Below are 23,345 nucleotides of genomic sequence, written 5' to 3' on the forward strand. Positions count from 1 at the left end.
GACAGAACAAGAACAATATGAACATTTGATGCCGGGGTGCTTTATTCCAGCTTAGCTCCTCATAATACTGTCTGAATCTGGATAGAGGGACCCAGAGAAAGAATAAATGTGTGTGTGTGTGTGTGTGTGTGTGTGTGTGTGTGTGTGAGAGAGAGAGAGAGAGAAGAGTATCAGCCCAACTAAGAAGGGATAACAATAATACTGCATATAAAACCATCAGATATTACACCTCTTATTCCCCGACGCTCAAACGCGACACTAATCTTATTTATATAAGGGCTTTAGGGGTTGCAGCGCCTGATAAAGAGGGGCATTTTAGCGGGCCATTTTAAGGGAGCAAAGAGCCCGATATTGACTGATATTTGGGTTACCTCCACATAAATGAGGGATTAGGTTAACCGGTACACAGCAGTGCTCACGACACATTAAACAACTGCCTGTATGTTGCAGACATGAGCCAGTTGGGTTGCAGACAGATAGGAATGATGGGAAGTACGCATGAGAACGCTCAGTGTGGATTTGCGCCTTATTTATTTTTAGAGAAACTTATTACTGAGCTCAAACTGCAGCATATGGACCATCTGCAGAGAGTGAAAGACGGTCTGACCTTTGGCACTTCTGACCTCCATGTGTGCATGTGACTGTAGGAAATCTGTTCAATTTTAAGGAAAATTACAGAATGTACAGCCTGAAATGTTTCATTAATCTGTGATGCTTTGTGTTTAATGAGCTGTTATGTGTTGTTGTTTTATTTTTAATGTGTACACAACAATTCCCTCCAACATCCCAGAGAGCATCAACTTGTTGCATTTGGTGTAGAAAGATAACAGGAATAATGTTATGGCAGGAAGTGCAACTTATTCTTGTCTGACTCAGGTTTCTTTCACATCACATTCTGTGTACAGCTTATTTAATTGACAGCTGTTATCTAGTCATTCTTTGCCAGAAGGTTTACCTGCAGACATTTCCATGTGAAGCTTTTGTTAAGAGCCAAATGTCTATCAAGGACTACAATGTAAGAGCAATCAACTTTTTTAATCATCTCTAAGGCAATTGAGTCTTAATGGTAAGTAAAAAATGTACGCACTGCATTGTTTCCTCAAAAAATTAAAAAACAAAAAAACAAAGTAAACCAGCAATTACTTTTCATTTAAAATGCCACAAGACAATGTCATTACAACTGACAGTGAGGGCTCAAAATGAAGATAATTTATAAATGTGAAAACATTAATATGTACGGAACAGTGAATGAGTCATTTTGAACACACACTCTGTCTCTGCGTTCCCTCCAAAATGTATTTCCGTATGATATCAGCATGTAAAATATCAGCAACAAAAGCGGCTGTAAAGGGAAGACTTTGCTCTTTGATTCTGGGAGATGGACATCAAACGAACAAGTTTTCAGGCGTGGAAATGTCTCAAGGAAAATGTGACGTCATGTGCATTTTGACGGTTAAAAGCAGGAACGAGTAAAACACACCGATGACATTTAGCCCAAGAAATTCAAAGCAGAGGGGCTTTTTTTGGGGGGGGTTAAAGTCTTTTAGGGTGAAGTTTTCCTCATTGACATACAGTCCATTCAGATACTGTCGAGGAGACTGACTGCTAATCCACATAGGCACAAGCAAGCAAACACGAAAATACATATTCCCTAATTAACATAATCCCTGGACACGAGCACATTTGCTGAACCTGCACACAGACATGCAGACACACACACACACACACCTGTTATCCAGAGTGTGTGTGTTTGACTAACACTTCTATCAGATAGGCGTTAAGGACTTAACGTTTTAATAAAGTTAATTACTCATCTGAGTGACAACAATGAGCTTATTGCTGCACACGTGCAATACCTCCTCCTCCTTCTCCTCCTCCTCCAGCGCCGCCAAGCCCGGAGTCAGATAGAGGAGGAAGATAGGGACCGAACCCAACAGACGCAGCTCGCCTTACTGTTAGCGTATCTAACAAGAAACAGTACAAGCCCTCATTGGTGAACAAAAGAGCCAGCATCAGATTCAGCTATCACACAGTTTGATTCAATTAATGAGCTACATCAAGAGCCAAAGACCCAGGAAGAAGAAGAAGAAGAAGAAAAAGAAAAAAGGAGAGGGAGGTGATGAAAAAAAAAACAACAAAACAACTTGTCGTCAGCTTGATTCGGCTGCGAATGACCTAATTGGTTACATTATCAACTCATTATCAAAGGCTAATTAGGCAGATCTAGAACTGCACAATTTATGACAAGAAAAACTGCAAACGACTTAGTAACCCCCTACTACTACCTCCACATAAACCCCCCAACCTCCACCTCTGCCAAAACACCCCCCTGCTACCAGTTCCTCCTCCCCCTCAATTTAGCCCGACACTAAAGTGTTTCATTTTAACAAAAGGTTTCTTTTTTGGGGAAAAAAAGGCTTTGAGGGCTTCTATTGTTAGCTGGGAAACAATGGGGCTTTAAGGGGTGTGGGTCTGGAGATAGAGGGGGGGTATATCATGCTGGGTATCTGTGTTTGTGTCTGTGCGTGTGCATTTTACCAAGTTGATGGCGCGTTATTGAGTTCTGTGGGCAACTGTGGAAGTTAGAAAGAGTTTGGTGAAGGTGGGGGTTGCCCTCATTAACCCCATCCGCCTCAACTCAATCAGCCAACCAGCAGGTTAAAGCAACAACACAACCTAATTAGAGCGAAGGACAGAGCAAAGGGTGAAATGTCAACGTCCTCTTTTTATTTCCTCCTTGCCTCTGTCGATCTTTTCAGATGATGAGCTGCTGCTCTCTTGGTCGTTGAGACAGAAAAGTGCCTGAAAACGCTCATCTTTGTTACAGATGCAGGACGACAAGTTATTTCCAATTATCTGTTGTGTTTGGAAAGCCAGATATGTGGATGCTGACAAAATTTCTAATGTGTGTGTATCAAATGTTCCAGAGGAAATCTGGGAGATCGATCATATGTCTACTACAGATCGTAATCTTCTGATGTTTGAGAAGAGTTTGGAAATACGTCACCTGGTAAGTATTTGATTAAAAGCGGAATAATATCTTACACATTAATTTCATGAGCCAGGTGCACAAGACAAAATTGAGGTGATAAAATAAATGTTTTTTTGCAAATTATACAGTCTGAGGTGCCTCAAACTTTTTATATAAAACAAAAAATCCCCAAAAAAACATTTGTTACTTCATTTCCTCTTTCATGTTTAAAACTTGGCAAAAATTTGAAATTGAGGCATATCAGTATAGCAGTGTCCTTGAAATATAAATGTTATTCTTTATATATTTCAGAATTAAAACAACAGAAGCCCTTAGTCTGTGCATACAAACATGATAAGAACAAATGTTTCAGAACGTATTGTTCATTTACATAAAGCCATGTAATTTTGATAAGGCACAGTATGCAGTATATGCATACAAGTGTTGTATGTGTAGCTCCATGAGAATAATCACATTATTTTGGACCAAACTGTCAGCGCAGGTTCGTTTGGCCCACACCGAATTGTCCTGATGTAGCTGACTCCACCCATCAATGCCAGTTCAAACCCGAGCAAATGCGACTGCATCCACCTCTGCTCATCTTCTGTTTCTCTTGCTCATCTCTCGACACCTCCAAAGTGACAGAGCAAGGCCCTGTTTCTCTGTTCTCTCTCGTGATTTTTTTTCCATATAGCTTTCCATCTACACCACTACCGCCTTCTCTCCTCTCTGCCCCCACCCCCACCCCTCCTTTGCGCTCTTTCAAGGTCCACAGGCTCGACTCCACCTTTTCAATTCGGCTTCCCAGCAGCACTACTTAGTGGGGAGGTAATTGGAACCGGTGCTATCAGTGTGATTGAGGGAGCAAGAGGAGTGTGTGTATGTGTGTGTATGGGGGTCTGTATTAATGTCTCGGGTGTTGGTGAAGCATGGAGCAAAGGGGGCCCCATGAAAAAGGGGGTCAAACACATAGAAGAGCATTTCAGCGTGGAGTGGAAGAAAGCGCGAGTTAGAGGGAAGATGAGGGGAGAGTAGAAGGCCGAGCAGAGGCCATGGAGGTTGTGAAAAGATAGGGGCCCACACTGAGATCACACCTGCTCTCTGACATGCAACACACACACACACACACACACACACACACACACACACAGTCACGTGAGCACAATAATAAACAATTAGGCTCATGTAGTATTAAAGAAGGTGGAGCACACCTGCATAACAATTAAAGGTTTCCAATGATCAACGAGGACTCCTTTCCTAACATCGCTGGCTGTCATACGTGATGCGATCTAACACATGTTATGCTGAATTCAACAGGGTATAACAGTCAGGAAGTGTGATATCCTCTTGGGATGAAGAGTACAGGATTTGCTGCCAACACTTTCTGAGGAATCTTTGCACTAAAAAATGTCAGCATATTTAAAAATCGGAAGTGAATGAACAAAAAATAATTATTTAAAGAACAGAGTCCCAGGACGGTGGGTAAGTACAATACAACCACAACCTGTTCAGTTTGATTCATTGTTCATTGGCATTGTCTAATGCTCACGGGCTCATCAACAAGTTCTGGCTGGTTTATTTTGGTTCTGATCTCTCTATATGTGAACTTGCTATGGCAGTTTATTTGCGCTCACAAAATTAGAAATTCCTGTGCCGACAGCAATTTAAATGAAATTTACTTTCCACTCACCATGAATAAATCTCTGGCTTCTAAATCTACAGCGAGGAGGAAGGCCTTCTCGAAGCGTTGATGTCTGCAGAGAAAGAGGAAACAGTTAAAGAGCCACATTCTGATAAAAAAACAAACAAAGATCAATCTTTAAAAAATACACACTTTGGATGAAAATACACAGATGGAAAACTCAGTAGCACGTTTCTCTCATCCTTTAGTCTCCACACACCTCGATCCACACACATGCACACACACACACACACACCTCTGCATACAAAACTGTCAATAATTGAACTGAGAGTAGCAGGTCCTCTTCCTATTATCCAGAATTAAAGCTGGGAGAGAGAGAGGGAGAGAGAGAGAGAGCTCTGCATCTCCCAGCACAGAACACCTCAACTTTCCCTGTCTCCAGCCAACATGAAACAAACAAACACAAGCAGAGAGAGGAGGTGCGGGGGGGCTTCCTTCATTTGATGTCGATGGAGAGAAAAAGAATGCAGGTATGTGATAAGAGAGGAGAGGAGGAGGGATGCCAAACGGCGCTCCGGCTCCGCTACAGAGGCAGAGAAAGAAAAAGAGAGGAAACGGGAGGTAATTGCACGATGGAGAGCAGCAAGCAGCAGTGTGGGGGAACAACAGGGTCTATTTCAGTCAAACAGGCATTTCAAAAGGCTCTCATGGCAGAAGGGAAAATGAAACAACAGTCTAAACAGGTGCATGTGAGGTGCGTTGCCTTATGAATGACTCAAAGCTGCATCAACGAGTGTGCGAGGAAATTCAAAAGCCATTTCCCTTTTAGAATATTTAAAATAGCAATAGTGAGCAGCATATAAGCAGTGTTAAATTCTATCTTCAATGGATGTCATTTTCTGAAAGACCTTTTTTTGGACAGCGTCTCTTGTTCTTATTCTGCACCCTGTGTTGATCATCTGAATAAAATGTTCTGCTAATGTCTTCAAAATAGATATTTTAATTATTGATCTGTATCCTGATGGGTAAACACACTGTTTATGTATGTATATAAAATGCATTTAGCACCAGGAAAACTCTAAATATGGCTGACAGACCTTCGACCCCACCCGAAGAGTTACGATAAAGAAGATCAAATTAGGACCACAGGTACAGCACAGAGAAGGTGGAGTTACCTGAGGAGGTGGTGAAAAAAGCGGCGGGCATACTTGCTGATTGGTTCCCTGTACTCAAGTATCACCATATCAGGGAGAGGAGCAGGTGGGGCATAAAACACACCCAGAGCTGCTTCTAGTTGGGCTGCAGACAACAGGAACAGAAACAATAAAATAAATAACAATAACAGTCACAGGGGTTTGGTTGATGTGAAGCCAAAAACAATTTTGCCAAACTAATACGGCTCATGAATATTGCAAATCGTTTAGCTAATGTGGCTCACAGTTTTTTCAATACTGACTTCCTCGTCTCTGGGATTCAGTATGCAATATCTGTAAAACTAAACTAAGACCTGTCAAATGTGAAGACCCACCTTCTCGCTCTGCGTTCAGCTCCAGCCTCAGCAGGTGGTTGGTGACCGAGCTCAGGCATCGGTAGCACTCATCTCCCATGATGCTCCAGTCCATGGCCTCCAGGATGCCCAGTGCCTCTCTGACCTGGCCACAACGCAGTCGCTGCTGCAGCAGCTCCCCAGGACCCATCTGGCCCCCAGTCAGCACCCCTGTCACACAGAGCTGGGTTTTAGTTTTATTATTACATTAAATAAAGCAACAGCAAAGAAAAGAATTGAAATAAGAGGTCCAACTCAAGTGAAATATACCAGGATCTCATTGATCTCTGTGCCTTTTACAATGTGTAGATTGATAAAATTCAAAATCCTTTATACCCTGTTGGCTCATATCACCTGATGTTTGTCTATACAAATGAATAAATAAACCACATATAAATCACGACATCATCAAACAAATGAAACACCAATTTTGACTTCTTCTATTTTTCTAGTATACACAGCAGAACCAGAGGAACCAGATGTGATTGAACAAGCTTTTGTGTGTATGTGTGTGTGTGTGTGTGTGTGTGTGTGTGTGTGTGTGTGTGTGTGAGCACATTAGGACTCTCCTGAATAATGGAAAGACAAGGTTTTGTACCCTTCCGGTTAGTAGAGGTGTCTTATTCTGCCTGTAAAAGGGCAAAGGTACACGTGTCTTTCTGAGGCTCGATCTGAACTACTTTTAGTACACATCCGAGAAATGAAGGTGTTGAATACCAGGAGTGATTACTGTCCACTGTCACCTGATCACGCTTCAAGCAACAGTCAAAGTAAGAAAAGCCGATGTGCGCTGTAGGAGCAGAGCCAAAACACCAAACTCTCATTCATGTTGCCATAAAAGATTAGTATTTTTTCCACCGAGAAGCCATGTATAATAATCTGCTACAATGTAAACAATGTAGGCAAGCTTACGTGATCACTAAACTTGGCCATTTTTGGACACAGACAGTGGCCCAGTTCTGGACAATGGAGGTGAATACTGACAGCAAAACTGTCAATGGGCCAAGCTGCAGCAAGGAAAAGTCACCACTGACTCTTGACTAATTAATTGAAGAAGTTGTGTGTGTGTGTGTGTGTGTGTGTGTGTGTGTGTGTGTGTGTGTGTGTGTGTGTGCGTGTGTGTGTGTGTATGTGCATGGGAGGGGGTAGACGAGCAATTAAAATGACAAGCTGGCAATTAGCAAGCCCCCAAATCCCCTAAAGAGTGGGTTAATGTGGCTAATACATCAGCTGAGCATGGTGCAGTTTGTGTGTGCCTCTGTGTTTATATGTGTGTGTGTGTGTGTGTGTGTGTGTGGGTGTATGTAGGAGTCCTTGTGTTGGACGTTAATGTCTGCTCCAAGCTAAATCTGAGCATAGACAAGGGATCACTGTGGTGGCAAGGTCAAGTCAATTCAGTCCCACACCGATCTACACTCTGTGCTCAGTTCTGTGTCTCTGCGTCAAACAAAACAACACTGAGCAACGGAGAATCATGCAGCATTAACACAAGCAGACAAAACTCGTTGGTCATACAATAACTCAACTGATAATAATGACAGCTGGACATTACAATCTATTAAAATATTAACAAATTTGCCTATGAAGCTGTCATGCTGTGGACAATCATTCAGTAAATCAGTAAGTTTTAATGTTGTCTCCTTTTCAGGAATGAAAATATTTTTTAAAAAGCTGTCTAACCAACTGACGAAATAAGAGTCATTTTAAACATCTTGTTGCCTTGAACTGACTGATATAAATTTCCGCTGTAGTATGTAACCAGAATGATTAACAAATAAAGATACGGTTGGTTCTTTTTGCACACAAGCTGCATCTAATTATGTATTTTTTCTCTTAAACATCAACCACATTTTACTAAATTCCCATCCCTACGAAAAAGCGACTGTTTTCCCCTTGTGTGTCATGCAGCCCATTCCCTGGTCTGCCCCTCCACAGCCTGCACTAGTGCAGGCCCAGCCGCAGCCAACGTGTGCCCAGATGAGATAACTCGGTGCAGGCAGGAGGGTGGGGGTGGGGGGTGGGGGGGCACCGGGGAGGGCTGCCTCCTATGGAAAAAAAAAGAGGACTTGGAGCTTGGCCAAGTCTTTCTTCCTCGCCGCCTCCCAACTCACTCCTTCTGTCATGTAGCAGGCCTTATGAAACAAGTCAATACAGAGAAAGAGCGCAAGCAAACAAACAAATGAGTTGGAGTATGTGTGTGCGTGTGTGTGTGTGTGCGCGCGTGTGTGTGCATAGAAGCACAGAAATAGAAGAATACACACACGTGTGTGCGGAGGGAAGAATTATCATGGAGAAAAGACGTGCAGTGACTTTCTTCATCAAAACCTTGGCAGACGATCAGAGGAGGGGAAGCTATTGTTGGAAGACACCCTCCCCTTTGCCTGTGCACACAGGCAAACGCAGTTAAATACACACAGCCACACACACAAACACACACAGACACGTAAACACACACCATTTTCTACCTTTCTCCATCCACCCCCACACTCTTGCTTTCAAACTTCAGCAGAGAGCTGCGTGCCACCGTCACATCTTCTTTCCAAAGTCACAATTAAAGACGCTGAATGTGTGTGTTTGTGAGAGTGTGTGTGAGTCTGTGCAAGTGTGTTTGTGTTCATGTGTGTGTTAGAGGGTGAGGTGGCTGCTTCAGAAAAAAAAAAAATTTTTTTGATTGGCAAACTTTATCTGGGGGCCCCGAGGGACTGCGCAGCCACTGTAAACGATTTATCGGAAAAATGCATCCCAGAATGCACCTGGGGGGCTCTTGCCCCGGGGCGATTATTGAATGACCTCTGAGAGCGTGACTCCTGCTAACCTTCCCACCCGTCAACAAATTAACTTCCCTCAGCAGTGAAGAGGTCGACCCGTTCAGCAGCCATATTTACACAGTCGGGTTCAGATACGGTGTCAGATCCAAAACAGAGGAAGAGTCTCAGAAGGGAGGAGGGCGCCTTCATTAGAAAGAGATGAGGGTTTGTCTTATTTTCTTATTTTCTATTGGTGCAGTCTGTCCCCAAATGCAGTGTTCCTTTTCTAAATCAAAGTAGTATAAGATAGTACTATTAAAGGCTAGCTAATGTAGCTTCACGGACATTCATGTATTTCACACATACAACTCACATAGGTGCATGTGTGAAACAGACGTTTTGTTTAAAGCAGTGCAGATGATTGCTCAGCATATTAACTCCTAGCATTTTGTACATAAGCTACTGTGGGGACCCCCGAAATGATCATGCTATTGACCAGTTAACATACTAACAAAAACTTACTCAACAACATCGATAACTGATATACGATGCCAAATGATTGCTTCGAACTTCTCACATGAGGATTTTCAGCTTTTCTTTGTTTTATGTCGTTGCAAATCAAATATCTTTGTTGGTTGAACAAAACAACTTACAGACTACTTACAGACTAAACAATCAGTTAATCAAAAATTAATAAACAGATGAATCAGTGAAATAATTATTAGTTGCAGCTCAAATTAGTTTTGGTTTCTATTCCACCAGCATTTCAACCACTTTATCTTTTGGTCTTAGTCTTGAGTGCAGTCATTTTCACTGTTTTTCAAGTGACATTGCTAAGTCTTATTTTACCCACCTAGTCTGAATCTCAAGGCTGCAAGTGGCCCCCCATGAAAGGCCAACATCAGGATATCTGCCCCCTCCGGGCCTCCTTCCAGGCTTGTCCCCCAATGCAGTCCCACAAGGCCTCCACAGCAGCGCAGGTGCTGAGCTAGTCTTAGCGTGGCAGCTGAAGCCACCTCCTCTGCCACTAGTGCCATTCTGAAAGGTGCCAAGCCCACATCAAAGCACATCAGCTCCCCCTGCCCTCCCCCTACCATGACCATAGCCCCAGCAGGGTGCCAGGCGAGGAGGGTGGGAAGCACTGGGCAGGAGGCCAGGAGAGAGATCCCCCGTCGTTGGTCATACAGGACCAGAGAGGAGTCACTTAAGCCCAGGAGAACTGTGGTCTCATGGGGGTGACGAGAGCAGGAGACAGGCTGGGATGGTAGTGGGATGCGGATGACGGACAGGCGGTGCAGGCGCTCGCGTGCACATTCATACACACAGGTGTCTGTCCACAACCCCTCTCCAAATCCTCGTGGTCCTGCAGGTAGCTCTACTGTTAGCAGCTGGTAGGGCTGGAGCAGGCTGAAGCGGCAGTCCATGGGACTGGCTTCTGTCCGGACAGAGCTGAGGACCTTTCAGAGGGAGTAAATGTAGAGAAGGGAGCGATTTTAGAGAGTGCTCAACTGATGCACATGTGAACATATAATCCCACAATGCACAATAACATATTTTGTACAAACTATTTTCTCTTCTCCGGGTGGGGCAACAAGAACAACAACATTTTTTATGGTGGATTCACACCAAAGGTATTTCAAGCAACACATCCAACTCTAGAGCATTTGCTCATTTAAAAACATCCTGCTTGGTGCCTGTGTCATTAAATGCGGGCTGAGGTTAGAGGCTGTATAACATGGAGCATAGAGTATTAATCAATTAAATTATCAAGGAGACTCCAGAGAGTCTGTAATGTTAAGGTTACTTTTCAAATGTGAAATTATTTTCCCTACAAGTTTACCAAGCTCAGTTGAAGCCACAGACATCAGCAGATTTGTTGTGATGTTTCACATGTCCTTTTGTTACTTCTGTCTGTATCTGTCTTTTCCTGGAGTGATCAACTTTCCCTTTGATGCAGGAGTGGTTAGAGGGAAGATCCAATCACCATCCCCTCAGTAGTTAAGAGCCACTAAACACTGTATAAGCAACACAGCTGGAACTTGATCTCATAATATTGTTGTTTTAACAAGTTCTGTTGAGGAATTGGAAGATGCCAACATGTCCAGAGGTGTTAAAGAATTAACCTGCTTTTGAACAAAAGAAGAATAGTGAAGAAGAGAAAGAGCATGTGAGAGAAAGACAGAGACAGAGAAATGAGTCATGGCAGCAGCTCCAAACCCCCTGGAGATGGAAGAAATAGAGCCTTCCACACCGCTCATAAACACCAGGCTGTCAATCAAGACAGTTAATGATAAGAGCTCCATTTTAACTCAAGGTCAACAACATCTTCTCCCTGAGCATGTCACAGCTTGGCACCCAGCACCCAGCGATAAACAACCTCTGTTTACCTGTGTGAGCAGCCAAGAGCTCAACGCCAGACACAGTGAATGACAAGAAACCAGTCCTTTTCAATTTTAAGAGGATGATACATGAAGAAGGCTGGAATTATTTGACCGGTGGTCAAATCCAGAATTTAGATTATTCCTTCCTGAACCACAACCCGTTGGTGGGAGTGGGCACAATGGTCCCGCTAAGCAAGCAAGCATTGACACTGACAGAGATAGGCCGTGTCACGGGTGGTACTGTCGATAAAACACCCACGAGGGACCAGGACCAGTAGGTGGATGACAGAAGACAACAGCCTGTACTAAAGAGGAGCCCAGCGCTTCCACAGTCACTAACAGAGCTTTGTAGGAGGGATTTCACCTTACCAAAGCCTCCATCAGAGCCCTGCGTTGACCGTGGCAGCTTTGGCTAAATGAGCCCATTTCTTTTCGCCGTGCAGACAGAAAGAGGGATCTGCTGCCTGCCTGCCTTCCTTTCCTTTCACAAAGCTGCCCGGCCCAGTTTTTTGGCAGGCACCGCCAAAAAGGGACTTAGAGAGAGGAAGAGAGGAGTTTTTTTGCCTGCCCATGGTCTACAGCAGGAGAGAAGCAGATGACTGTCCTCCTGAAAGCTTTTTTTCCCCTTCCCCATAATCCCCCAGAGCTAGCTCCTGCTGCTCCCCAGGGGGTGGGTGCTGTGTGTGTGTGTTTATTTGAGGCTGCAGGAAAGAGAGGCTCAATTCATGTAAGGGGTGGGGTATCCTTGGGTAGGTGCAGTTCGCTGGATAGCTACATTTCTGTACGGGACAAAGTGACACATGCATTAAATAAACTTGCACACAAACGCATAGCAGGCGAGGGTCCACTGAGTCCATCCCACAGAATGCTGTCACAGGAATCACAAGACCTACTTCAATTCCTCAAACCCTGACCCCCCAACCACATCTCATCCTCTCAGCTTTTCATCTTGTGCCCGGCTTGCTAGTGCCCGCTGTGCCAGCATGCCACCGTGGCACCGTCTGGGATGAGGTGCAGCTGATTCAGCTCTGCCTCCCGTGATAGGTGACCTTCCAAGGAAAGGGGAAGGGGGACACTGTGAGCTACAGCTCAGAGGCAACGAGTAAACACTGCATGGCCCGGTTCAACCTGCAGCGGTTGAAGACCAATTTGCGTTTAGGAAAACAATACAAATCTTTAATGTTTTCACTGATTTTTGTACATTTAAGATTTATTTGATGTGATCTCATTTCATTGGATTCCAGGCTGTTTTAGGATTGAGTTTAAGACCCCGTCAATCACATGGTAAGACCTTCAGATTTTAGTTATTTATAAGCAATATTCAGCAGATAAACTACAGCTGCATCACTTGTGTCCTGATTTTTCCTGGACTTGTTGAATGTCTAGCTAGATTCCCTTTTGAGTGTTTCATGAAAGTAAACAAAATAAAGAGGACACAGTCTTTGAATCTCAATAGTGCAGCAGTGGAACACACAGAAAACACACAGCAGAAACTGCATATTGTCACACTCAGTCACACCATTCATTTCTTAAAGCACAGCACGATTTTGACTTTGGATCATTTTAAAGGTCATGCTGTGCCTTGTAAACTGAGCAGATGCAAGCATAAGACCCTGAAGGCAGCACTGAAGCTGATTAGAAGATGAGAGGATGGTACTCATGTCGTTCAGGTTTATGGAGTCTGAATCTTTCAAAACATAAGCTCTCATGCAAACTCTCTCGCTAACGTAACCACAAGGAGACACAGACATCAGACAAATGATGACAGATTCATCTGCAGCTGAGGTGAATTTCCCCACTGCGGGATCAATAAAGTTAATCTTATCTTATCTTATGGACTCCATTGTTATTTGAACATAGATGAATCTTATGTTCATTGTGTGATTTTTTTGAGGTGTACTGTACACCTAAAACTGTAATGTAAAAAAGGTGGTCGAGGACAGACGGTGGCTGTTCAGACCATCTCCAACTCTCTCAGTTTTAAAGCAACAATTTCAACCACCGTTTTACAAACTGCTACACAAATAATGCCTGAAAAACAGCAGTTAGTCTTTAGAAGAAAGGACCTCTAAATCACAGCACGCATGTGTCATTTGAACATATCCATAAAAGCAAAGCTTTGTTTGCCTGTGAGCTCCAGAGTACATTGGGGCTTGTGAATGTACTGTATTCCCTGGTTCTGAGCACATAAAATAGAAAAATGATGAATAAGGCCACGAGAGGGAATGAGCAAGTTAGTGAAAGGATGTGCAAGAGAGAATGAAAGAGAGGGAGACAGATAGAAAGGAATATGCGCAAAAGAGGGGGAAAGGAAGTGGGTAAAGAGAGAAAGAAAGAGAGAGAGAGAGAGAGAGAGAGCGAGAGAGGAGGGGGTGGAGACATGAGAGAAAGATGCAAAGAGAGCACAGAGAGAGAGAGAGAGAGAGGGAGAGAGACAGAGAAAGGGAGACAGACAGAAAGAGAGAGAGAGGCCTCTAGTAAGTAGCTTTCTCCTGGTTATTGGTTTCAGTGACTGGTCAAAACTATTCTTCTCCATTCTTCTTGTCTCTCTCTCGCCAGCACCTTTTTTCACCCTCCGTGGCGTGAAAGATAAAGCGGACGGGCCCAACTGTGTGGCTGGCCCTTGTTCACAGCAGTGGCCTTTTGAAGCCAATTTTCCAGCTCACAGAGCAGAGAAAGACGGCGAGAGACGGGTAGAGAGAGAGAGAGAGAGAGAGAGAGAGAGAGAGACGGAGGGACACGGAGGAGAGTCGAGGGATGAAGGGATGAGGGGTGTTGGAGGCGGGGGCTGTGGCACTAGGAAGTTTTAGGTGTGTGAATTAGGGTTAGTGTTGAGGTACTGATGTGAGAAAATGCACAGGCACAGCAGGATTACGAGCCAAAATATTCCTCACACCTTAACTGTCATAATTGGTGCCACTGAACATAATTGTAGCACGGAGGGAACATTATTCACTAGACCTGCAACTGTAGCACTAGTGTTTCCTGTGTGATTTTTACAAAGCAGTGGAGCTTGGGGGTAATTCTGCACTTTGGATTCCACAACAGGCCCTTTTGTGGTCCAAATTATGATTGCAGTGCACTGCTGTTCTTTATACTCTACATGCTTTAATTCTACATATTATGACAGCAGCTTTTCATGTTTCAGAGGGAACTGAGACATTTTACACTGCTAATTTAGCTTCATGTTTACTTTTAATCATAGCCTTTTAGTAGCTGCAGTAGTGGTAGTAGTTGACTGTTGAATGCAATTATATATTTTCTTCTATACAAATTAGAAAAGACTGTATTTTGCGGACAATGTGTGTAGGTTTTTTTTCTTGTTTTGTGAAAGAAAAATGTCACACAACAAAGTGTAAAAGACAACACAAATCACACAATGACAGATCAAACAACTGCAGAGAAACTGTTTGGTGACAGATAATAACAGATAGTCAAAATCTTAAAAAAAAAAAAACCCCACAAAATAAAAAAGCTATGTTTGCAAACAGGCACACACATATGCAACGACAAGAAATCAAATATGACTAAAAAAAGCAGGAAAACATTCATCTGGTGTTTTTTCATTAAGATTATTAAATTCCAGGAAAAGGTTTGTGTGTGTGTTTGTTGAAGGGTGTGGGGGGGGTTAATGGGGGAAGCATGAAGGAAGGATAATTAAAAATGTTAACGGGCTACATAAAACGAACTATGTATGTGTTTTTCTTTCCTTGCCACCCTCTACACCCCCCCCCCCATGCTGTGGCTCTACTTATCAGCATGGGAAGGGGGGGGGGCATACGAATTAAGACCACATAGGGAAAGAAATCAGACTTTTTTAAATGCCGAGAGACTGGCTAGAAAATTGGCTTAGTGCGGCAGATAGCGAACTGAACAAAAGGAACATATATATGAGCTTGAAGTGATTGAAGTAGCTGGCGTCTCCCGATGTGTGCCCGGCGTTTGATTCCCGCCACGGCTCTTACATAAACTGCTCGCTTAATTTCACACCGCGCATCTGAAAAATGACAACAAACGCTTTCATTAGAGCACGATGCCGCAGCCCCACGAAGAGACTTTAATGTTCTTGAAGCGTGGAGGAAGGAGGAGAGGGAGGAGAGGAGAACGAGGGGTGGGGGTGGGGGGTTGAAGGAGGCTAAAGAGAATAAACTAGGTGAAGGAGTGTGATAAATGTGGAGAGTGTTCCAAAAACAACAAGCGGAAAAAAGCAGTGAACAACATCTGCTTTGCTTATTTCAATATTCAAGTGCCCCCCATAGCTCCCATCCCTCCCTCATTCTCTCCTGCGTGAATTTGTTTTCCTAGCATGCAATTGGTAACGCTCATCTTTCCTCCCTCTTTCAGACTCTCTCCCATCTCTCTCTCTCTGGGGTGGTGAATATTTTGCATATGCTTACTGAGGTACGCGGTTTGAGGAGTAGAGTTAAGCCCGGTTCGGTAATTTGGGATCTTTCATCTGTTTTCGGCACAAGGCCAACCCTACTTTGACACAGAATCGGGTCACGGGTAGGGTTTTGCCAGAGGCCATAAGGATGAGTGTCGGAGCACTTGCGTGTGTGTGTGTGTGAGTGTGTGTGTGTGCGTAGGCGTTCTCCTTCACGCTGTACCACAGCTTAGCTCTCCTGCTTATTTCATATGGTGATGCATGGAGGTGCAACACCAAGGTGCCACCCTTGAGGTGACTAACACACCATCCCCAATCCCATCCACGACAACACAGGTCTCCACTCAAAACAGCGGCTTTGCTGCCTTTTTTCCTCACTGTGTGTGTGTGTGTGTGAGAAAGAGAGAGTGTGTGACTGAGAGTTAAGATTTGTATACAGAGTTTAAGGCTTAAAACGGCACAGAAAGGAATTAAAAACCAGTCAAGTTAAGAATTTTTGTGATGCAATTTGCTTTGTTTCATTTTCTCATTCCTTTACTTGTTTTATTTATTGTATTTAGTCATTTAATCGGGTTTGTGTTGCTGTGGCAAGAAGCAAGTGGAGCAGCCATGTCCTGATCCTGAGAGATCTCCAGGTGCTGCTCTGAGGTGTCCTTCCAGCAGGAAGTGAGTTAGCAGGCATCGTGGTCACATGACTGCCAGTCACTGTTTCTAGTCTGAGCTTCTTCTGGATGTCTGAACTCCTACTGCTTTATTGTATGTAAATTGAGAGCTGTACACTCAGCTCGAGCTTCTTCTTCATTACGAGAGCCTGGTATGTCACGCACATCACTGCTAACACAACATCAACCCACCTGGTGATTTACTAGTCCACCTTGTCATAAATCACCTGTAACCATAACTTTTTTTCTTCACTCAGGGGCAGCAACTCGCTCCCACACTAAGGGATGGGAGTGATCTTCCATTTTTGATTAATTGTCGGATTGCTGGTGAAATCTTGAGGTCACCAAACAGGACACTTTTCACCCCTAACCTGTGACAAAGCTAACACTCACCAAGAACACACCAAAGAGACTGCCAGGAATATCGACACAAGCCTTGCTGCAGTTATACAAGAACCTCACAGCTCTTTGCAACTGCCCTGACAACTGATATTCCCACAGCTACACCGCAAGACTGAACAGGACCAGGTGTGTAAGCTTTCTCCAAGTCAATAAAGCACATGTAGACTTGATGGGCAAACTCCATCAACCCCTCAGTATGCATGTGCAGGCACAGGGTTCATTATCTTATCTGGGGATCTGAGTACTTTATTTGCACTCTTTTCTCCCATTCGTTTTTTTTTTAAATGAATGCAGTACTTTGTTTGTGTCCCATGAAAGTCAATAATACCTTAACTTGTCATTAAATGCAGCAGCAACAAAGGAAGTAGGAGCATTTTTTGAATATTGCCCTGGTGATGGATGGTTGTCAATCACCAAAGGATTTTTTTGTGTGTGTACCTTGAGGCCTTCAGTAGGCGAGCAGCTGAGCAGGACCAGGTTGTTCCTGTGTGTGTCTGTGGGAGTCCAGGGCCACAGCTCCTCACCAGGCTCGTCCAGGTTCCACCAGCAGACCGCCACATCCTGGAGACGGTTGAGACCCACATGCCTGTGAAGCCTACGGCCCCGCCCACCTAAGTCCACACACACCATCTGGACATAAAAAACACACACAGAGTCACAGTCTGTCTCCCTTCTCTCCAGCCACATGTCCGTTTTCCCAGACTCTTCAGTGGTGTTTGACACCAGATACCCTCGGATGTTCCCTCTTTCCCCATCACGCAAGTGCCCCACCCATCTACACACCTGTTCCCACTTCTTGTTAGCTGTTACCTGGCCTTCCCCTACACTTCCTAACATGGATCTCATTCCTTCATCAGCCTCTCACCATCCATACCAGTTTGCTTCCACTGGAGCTTCCCAGATGGTTAAGTTTCCAGGCCTTTTATTTCGAGCCTCATGTTTGTTAACTATATTGGGTTTATCTGAAAACCTCTAACCAGATTTTGGATTCTTGCCTCACCTTCTTGTAAAATCACTAACCCACACTATCTGCCTCAGAGGTCTGCATTGGGATCCTATTCCCCGTGTTCCCGTTACTCTGCATCCACCAGCCTTGATAAATGCAGAGTATACACTAAGAGGAGACTCAAAATGGGCAGCAGAGTAAGAAGAGAGAAAGTTAAACAATGAGATACGTTCACAGAGTTAGAACATACCTCATGAAGAAAGGAAAGTCATCAGAGCATCTTCGTGATTCACATACCAGGCCTGTGTCAACACCTGAGGGCTGTGAAACTTCAACATCTGCAGCCCGAAACATCCCTCTCCTGTCCTTCCCCCGTCCTGTTTTTGTTGATTTCTAAGGTTGTTTTTTATCTTCCATTATTAATGTGCGTGTGTTTTGTTCTGTCGGGCTTGTTGTTTTAGTGATGTGCATATTTTTGGGAAGGTCCGCCACGCTCTACGGGCCACAACAAAGAGACGCACAGTAATGAGCTCTCGTGGCGCTTGAGGCGTGTGTGTGTGTGTGTGTGGGGGGGGGGGGGGGGGAGTACACACACACGCATACATGAATGCATGCATGTATGCACACAAATACACATGCACATACATGTGAAGGCACTGATGTAAAAAGTGTATATAAACACATATTTTCATTGACAAAACCACACACCATTAAACAAACATATCCAGAAGCACTTTTCAAGCTGGTGAAATAGCAGGTCTTACACTGTTACCCTCCCTTTCATGTACACCACAGCTCATTTCTATACACACACGCACACACACACTATCATACAATCCTTTCATACACTCTATATCTCCAGTCACACAATAAACCAGCAACCAGAGGCTCACACACACACACACACACACACACACACAAGCACGTGTCAATGACCTCTGCCACAGTGCAGAGAAGTGTCTGGGACTTGACAGAAAGGAATAATGTAAAGTCAAGAATATGTCTCTTTAAAAATGTATGTAAAAATCAACAAACAGTCCTCAAACAAACAAAAAGAAATGGGGCAAAAGCACAAAAACATGCAGAAATGAATAAATCGACAAGCGGTACTGTATGACTAGAGCAGATTTGAGGTTCAGTGGTCCATGTCTGCCCCTCTTGCCCCCTTGGGGAGGATATTTGCTTTGGACACAAAATACAGAGGCAAATTAGAATGATGGAAGTACATCTGATGATAAATGCAACAAAGAGTTGCCCCGAACAGCTGAATGGGAGATCACTGACAGATTAGAAATGGAAACGAAGAAGAAAAAAACATATATCTGAAAATCACTGGGGTTAATAACACACTCTATCTGTACCCCCACATGCCCCCTCCATCCCTACCCATCTCGTCCCTCTTCTAGTCTTTTTTTTTCTGCTGGCGTTTGCTGGTCAGCAATAATCAAAAACCACTTTCTGTGGGTCGGATTAGTTTACCCCCCCTTCCCCCTCAGTGCCCCCCACTCTCCCTTCTCCAGCTTAGCCCACTGGACCAGGGCGATGTGTATGGATGTGCATGTGTGTGGTTGCCATGGGGGGAGGGATGGGCAGTTGGCCGTGCGTGCACACATGTATGTGACAGGTTGCACGATCGTGCACCGAAAGAGGTGTGGGGTGTACAATACACATGGGGAGGTGGAGGTGGTGGTGGTGGCGTGTCTTATCAGGACTCTGCTGCTGGAGTCAGACGCGCAGCAGAAACGATTGCTTTTATACAGACCCACATGCAAGCACACACACAACTCCACACACCTTAACAAAAGGGCCTGGCAGTAACGTGATAATGCCACGGTTAGCGGTTAGCCAGCTGGTGAAGGAGGACACAGCGTAGTTTTGTTTTGGGGAAGAGAAGAACAGGACGGCACATAAACAGATATGCTAACATCTCCAAACACACACGCAGATCAGACTTCCTCTCAACACACAACTTTTTATCAAAGATTAATAGACAGAAACAGGAAAGGCGTGAAGAGTTAGAGGCGACCTGGAGACTTTTAAACGGGCGTATTCCCAGTCTGGATAAATTTAAGTTATTCACATACTGTGCATCTGTTGTGCAAACAGCAACCAATGCATCATTTACAAGTTGCAACAAATCAAATGGAAAGGATATATGGGCATCAAAAATCCACATAGAAACAGAACCAAGGACAGGTTCTGAAGGTGGGTGGCTTACTGGATAAGGCTCAATTGTGTAATTTTAGTGGTAATTTTAGATAAGTGATGCATGAGGAGTACAAGTACAAGTGTTTCCGCCTGCTAAACCCGGATTCAAACAGAATCGGGTTCAAGATAAGATAAGATAAGACAGGCCTTTAAATATTTTGTAAGAATGAGATTTTGTTGGTGTTTTTACTGAAAGCAGCCACATTCTACATGTTCTACCACATTTCTGTTCCACTTGTTTCAGGGTTTCATTCAATCTCAGTCAGAAAAAGTACATGATTAAACACGAATTAAATACGCACACACACACACACTATTCATGTGCACTCCATCAGCGTGTTCTGCTGTACCTTGATTTCAGAGGGTGAGAGTTTGTCTGTGCGCCTGCCAGTCCCTGGGGAGTCCTGGTGCTTTTGGTTGAGGTAGACTGCGGCCACTTTGCTCTGCTCCAGGAAGGACAGCAGAATCAGCCTGTCGCTCAGCACCGCTGGAAAGGACATCACCGCAGTTGTCACTGAATGTCATGATTCATAACTGAAACCAACTGTGACACCGAAGAGTTCGACTTGCTTCATGGCACCCCACCCCCACAAATGTTTTCACTTCATTAAGGTGCAGCACCTGCTGTTATACTACAGCTTTAGTTTAGATTAGTTTGAAACGGGAAGGCAGAAGTTTGAGTCTTTCTCCATCAACATCCCATTTTCTCCTCTCCTTTACTTCTTCTTTCTTCCTCTTTCCCTTTCACCTACTTTTCCCTTCTTCTCTCTCCACCTTCTCGCATCCTCTCTTCTCCTTCCCTCTGCCTCCTGTATTATTTGTATCTCTTTCTTCTCCTTCTCTTCCCCTGTCAGTGTACTGCAGGCTCTAAGGCCTTTTTGTGGTAGAAGAACACACTTGATCCTCTTCAACTCTTCAGGAGCTGCATGGAAACACTGATTAGCAATTAAGCCCCCCTCTCCTTCAAATTAATCTGTTTATGAAACCAATTAAATGGGAAGGGGGGGGGGTTGTTACACATGTCTCTCAGATATCCCGCTTTGAGTTGAACGAGTAAGGCTGCACCCCGAGATTTAGAAATCTAACTGCCAATTAACCATGGCATGTGTGTATTTATAAATGTGCGGGTATTGGTATGATTACACGTCAAATCATCCTGTTGTGTGACAATTTCAAATTAATATGTAAATATTCATGAGGGAAGTGAAACACTGCTTGAAAATATAGAAAAACTAGCATCTTAAATCAGGTCAACTGAGTCAGTCTGTCCCTATGTTGAAGTTGGATTATGAAGCATTTGTAATGAAAACTGGTTCGAGGCTAAAACCATCACAAATACAGCCATTAATGATGCCTTAGCTTCCCGCAACAACGTTTAATGCAATAGTAAGCGTCTTTGTGATAGATTACAGACAAATCAAGTTAAATGCAGTTTAGTATTGATCTCTATGGGTGTCTATAAACGGGATTAGGTTTAATCCCATTCATTCCCAAATGAAGGAGAGGATATGAAACCAGGCTGTGGCCCAATCTGGGACCAGGTGGCTGATTTGGCATTAAGGGCCAGACCTTCATGACCCGTCCAGGCACACACACACACACACAGACTTACAGTGTATACACGTACAGACTCGTACTACATATACATTCACACATGCAAACCTGCAACCATGCTTTATGTCTGCTACACACATGCATGCATTTACATCCACAAGCATAAGACAAACCAAGCACATGTTAAAGCATGCACAAGGTCTCTCTCACTCACTCACTCACTCACACACACACACACACACACACCTCTAAATCCATTTAATGCCATCTCCTCAGCAGTATGTTGACATAAGAGGCCAATGGGCTTAACCAAAGCACATTTAAACATGGGTAAATGAAACCCGCTATGAAAAATCACTTAAGGATGCTTAATCGTGGAGCATATGCGCAGCTTGGCCCAGCCATCGGCCAAAGGAAGCTGGTAATACTTTGATGGTGTAAAATATATGTAATCTACCGCTCTGTATGATGCAATCAGGGCTCATGGTGGAAACAGGAAGGTAAGCGGCATTGAGGATGCAAAGTTTAAGAGACAAAGAGAGAGGACAGTAAGCCTGCTTTGAAACAAAAACAGACCTGGCTGCCGTAGCTTGTTGTCTCAGAGAGGCAACTGCGCACCAGGCCTCACGTTCAGTTGAATCCATGCAAATCAGAAAGAGGATTTTCTTCAGCATTCAAACACTGAGAACCTTTTTTGTGCTTTAGAAAGTTGTCAAATCCTGTTCCAAAAAAGGCAAGCAAATTCTCTGTCATTACACACAGACTTATGTTTTCAATTTGTCATTTGTCTAGAGCTGAAACTATTAGTCAATATATATATATATTTCAAGCAGAAATTAACTTCTCAAATATGAGGATTTGCTGCTTGTGCATATTGTATATGATAAAAAATTAAATACGTTTTGGTTTGGACTGTTATTCAGACAAAAGAATTTAGCAGTGCCACCTGGGCTTTACACTTTACACAGTTTGACATTTCAAAGCCTTAAAAATTTTGAGAATATTATCATCAGTTTAAGAGATAATATGCAATAATCCTTATTTGGAGACTTAAATTGCACTAAAATTATACTGCAGCAATTGAATATACAAACGCATGCAGATACAATCGATGTCATAACAACACACCCTTACACCAAACACAACTTGTTTGTAATTGTAAACTGTTTCGGTAATTGTACATTGTAAATGTGTTTGAGGGTGTGATCTGGTCTGGCTCTCTGCTCTAATTGTCTCAGGCTAATTTAACAAGTGACAGATGTGAGAAAAGCCTCTAACCTATTGCACCCCCCCCCCCCAAACACACACACACACACAGACACACACACACACACAGACACAATCCCCGGAACCCAGCCTCTCACAACCATTACTCTAATAATTAGTGCCTCTGAGGCTTTGAATGGAGCACAGTGGGAGGTAGGTGGGTGTGTATGTCTACCTGGGTGTGTGTGTGTATGTGTGTACCGCAGTATGTGCCACTGTGTACATGGGAGTGTGCATGTGTAGCTTGTAAATGCAAGAGGATGTACAGTAAGTGCTTGTTGGACTACATAAAAAAAAAAAATCTGTGTTTCTGTAATTACAAATGTACACATCTGAGAATGACGCCGTGTATGCTCATATATGAGAGAATGTGTGTGTGTGTGTGTGTGTGTGTGTGTGCACTATGGGGGCTTTATCAGGTGTCTGGAGACCCTGGACGGAAGCAGGGAGGGCGGTGTTATGAACAAATAATTGATACAGAAAGAAAGAAATAATTAGCAGATTTGGGCCGGTGTCCACGGCCGCTTATTCTCTCCTGCCAGGTCTGCAGAGCGAGGGAGCGCAGTGTGAGGAGGGGCGGTACTCCCTGGAGGAACGCGCGATGGAGGAAAAACACTGATGGATGCTCTTAAGGGA

At 43.8% G+C, this 23,345-nt stretch overlaps 1 protein-coding gene across 7 annotated transcripts in view; it reads right to left on the minus strand.

Moving 5' to 3' along the window:
• LOC124065949 (WD repeat containing planar cell polarity effector) overlaps positions 1-23,345 on the minus strand; it is a 66,391-nt gene that overhangs the window by 15,173 nt on the left and 27,873 nt on the right. For all 7 annotated transcript variants that reach the window (XR_006844518.1, XR_006844519.1, XR_006844520.1 and 4 more), the window contains 6 exons: positions 20,240-20,376; positions 17,174-17,365; positions 9,760-10,363; positions 6,142-6,330; positions 5,789-5,912; positions 4,662-4,725 (listed from right to left, as the gene is read on the minus strand). Coding sequence is in view for 4 of the 7 variants with exons in the window: in XM_046401926.1 (XP_046257882.1) it covers positions 4,662-4,725; positions 5,789-5,912; positions 6,142-6,330; positions 9,760-10,363; positions 17,174-17,365; positions 20,240-20,376 (1,310 nt within the window). In the remaining 3 variants the exon portion in view is untranslated. The remainder of the gene's footprint in view (positions 1-4,661; positions 4,726-5,788; positions 5,913-6,141; positions 6,331-9,759; positions 10,364-17,173; positions 17,366-20,239; positions 20,377-23,345) is intronic.

The sequence above is a fragment of the Scatophagus argus genome, chromosome 10, assembly GCF_020382885.2.
Source record: "Scatophagus argus isolate fScaArg1 chromosome 10, fScaArg1.pri, whole genome shotgun sequence".
Lineage (NCBI taxonomy): Eukaryota > Metazoa > Chordata > Actinopteri > Scatophagidae > Scatophagus > Scatophagus argus.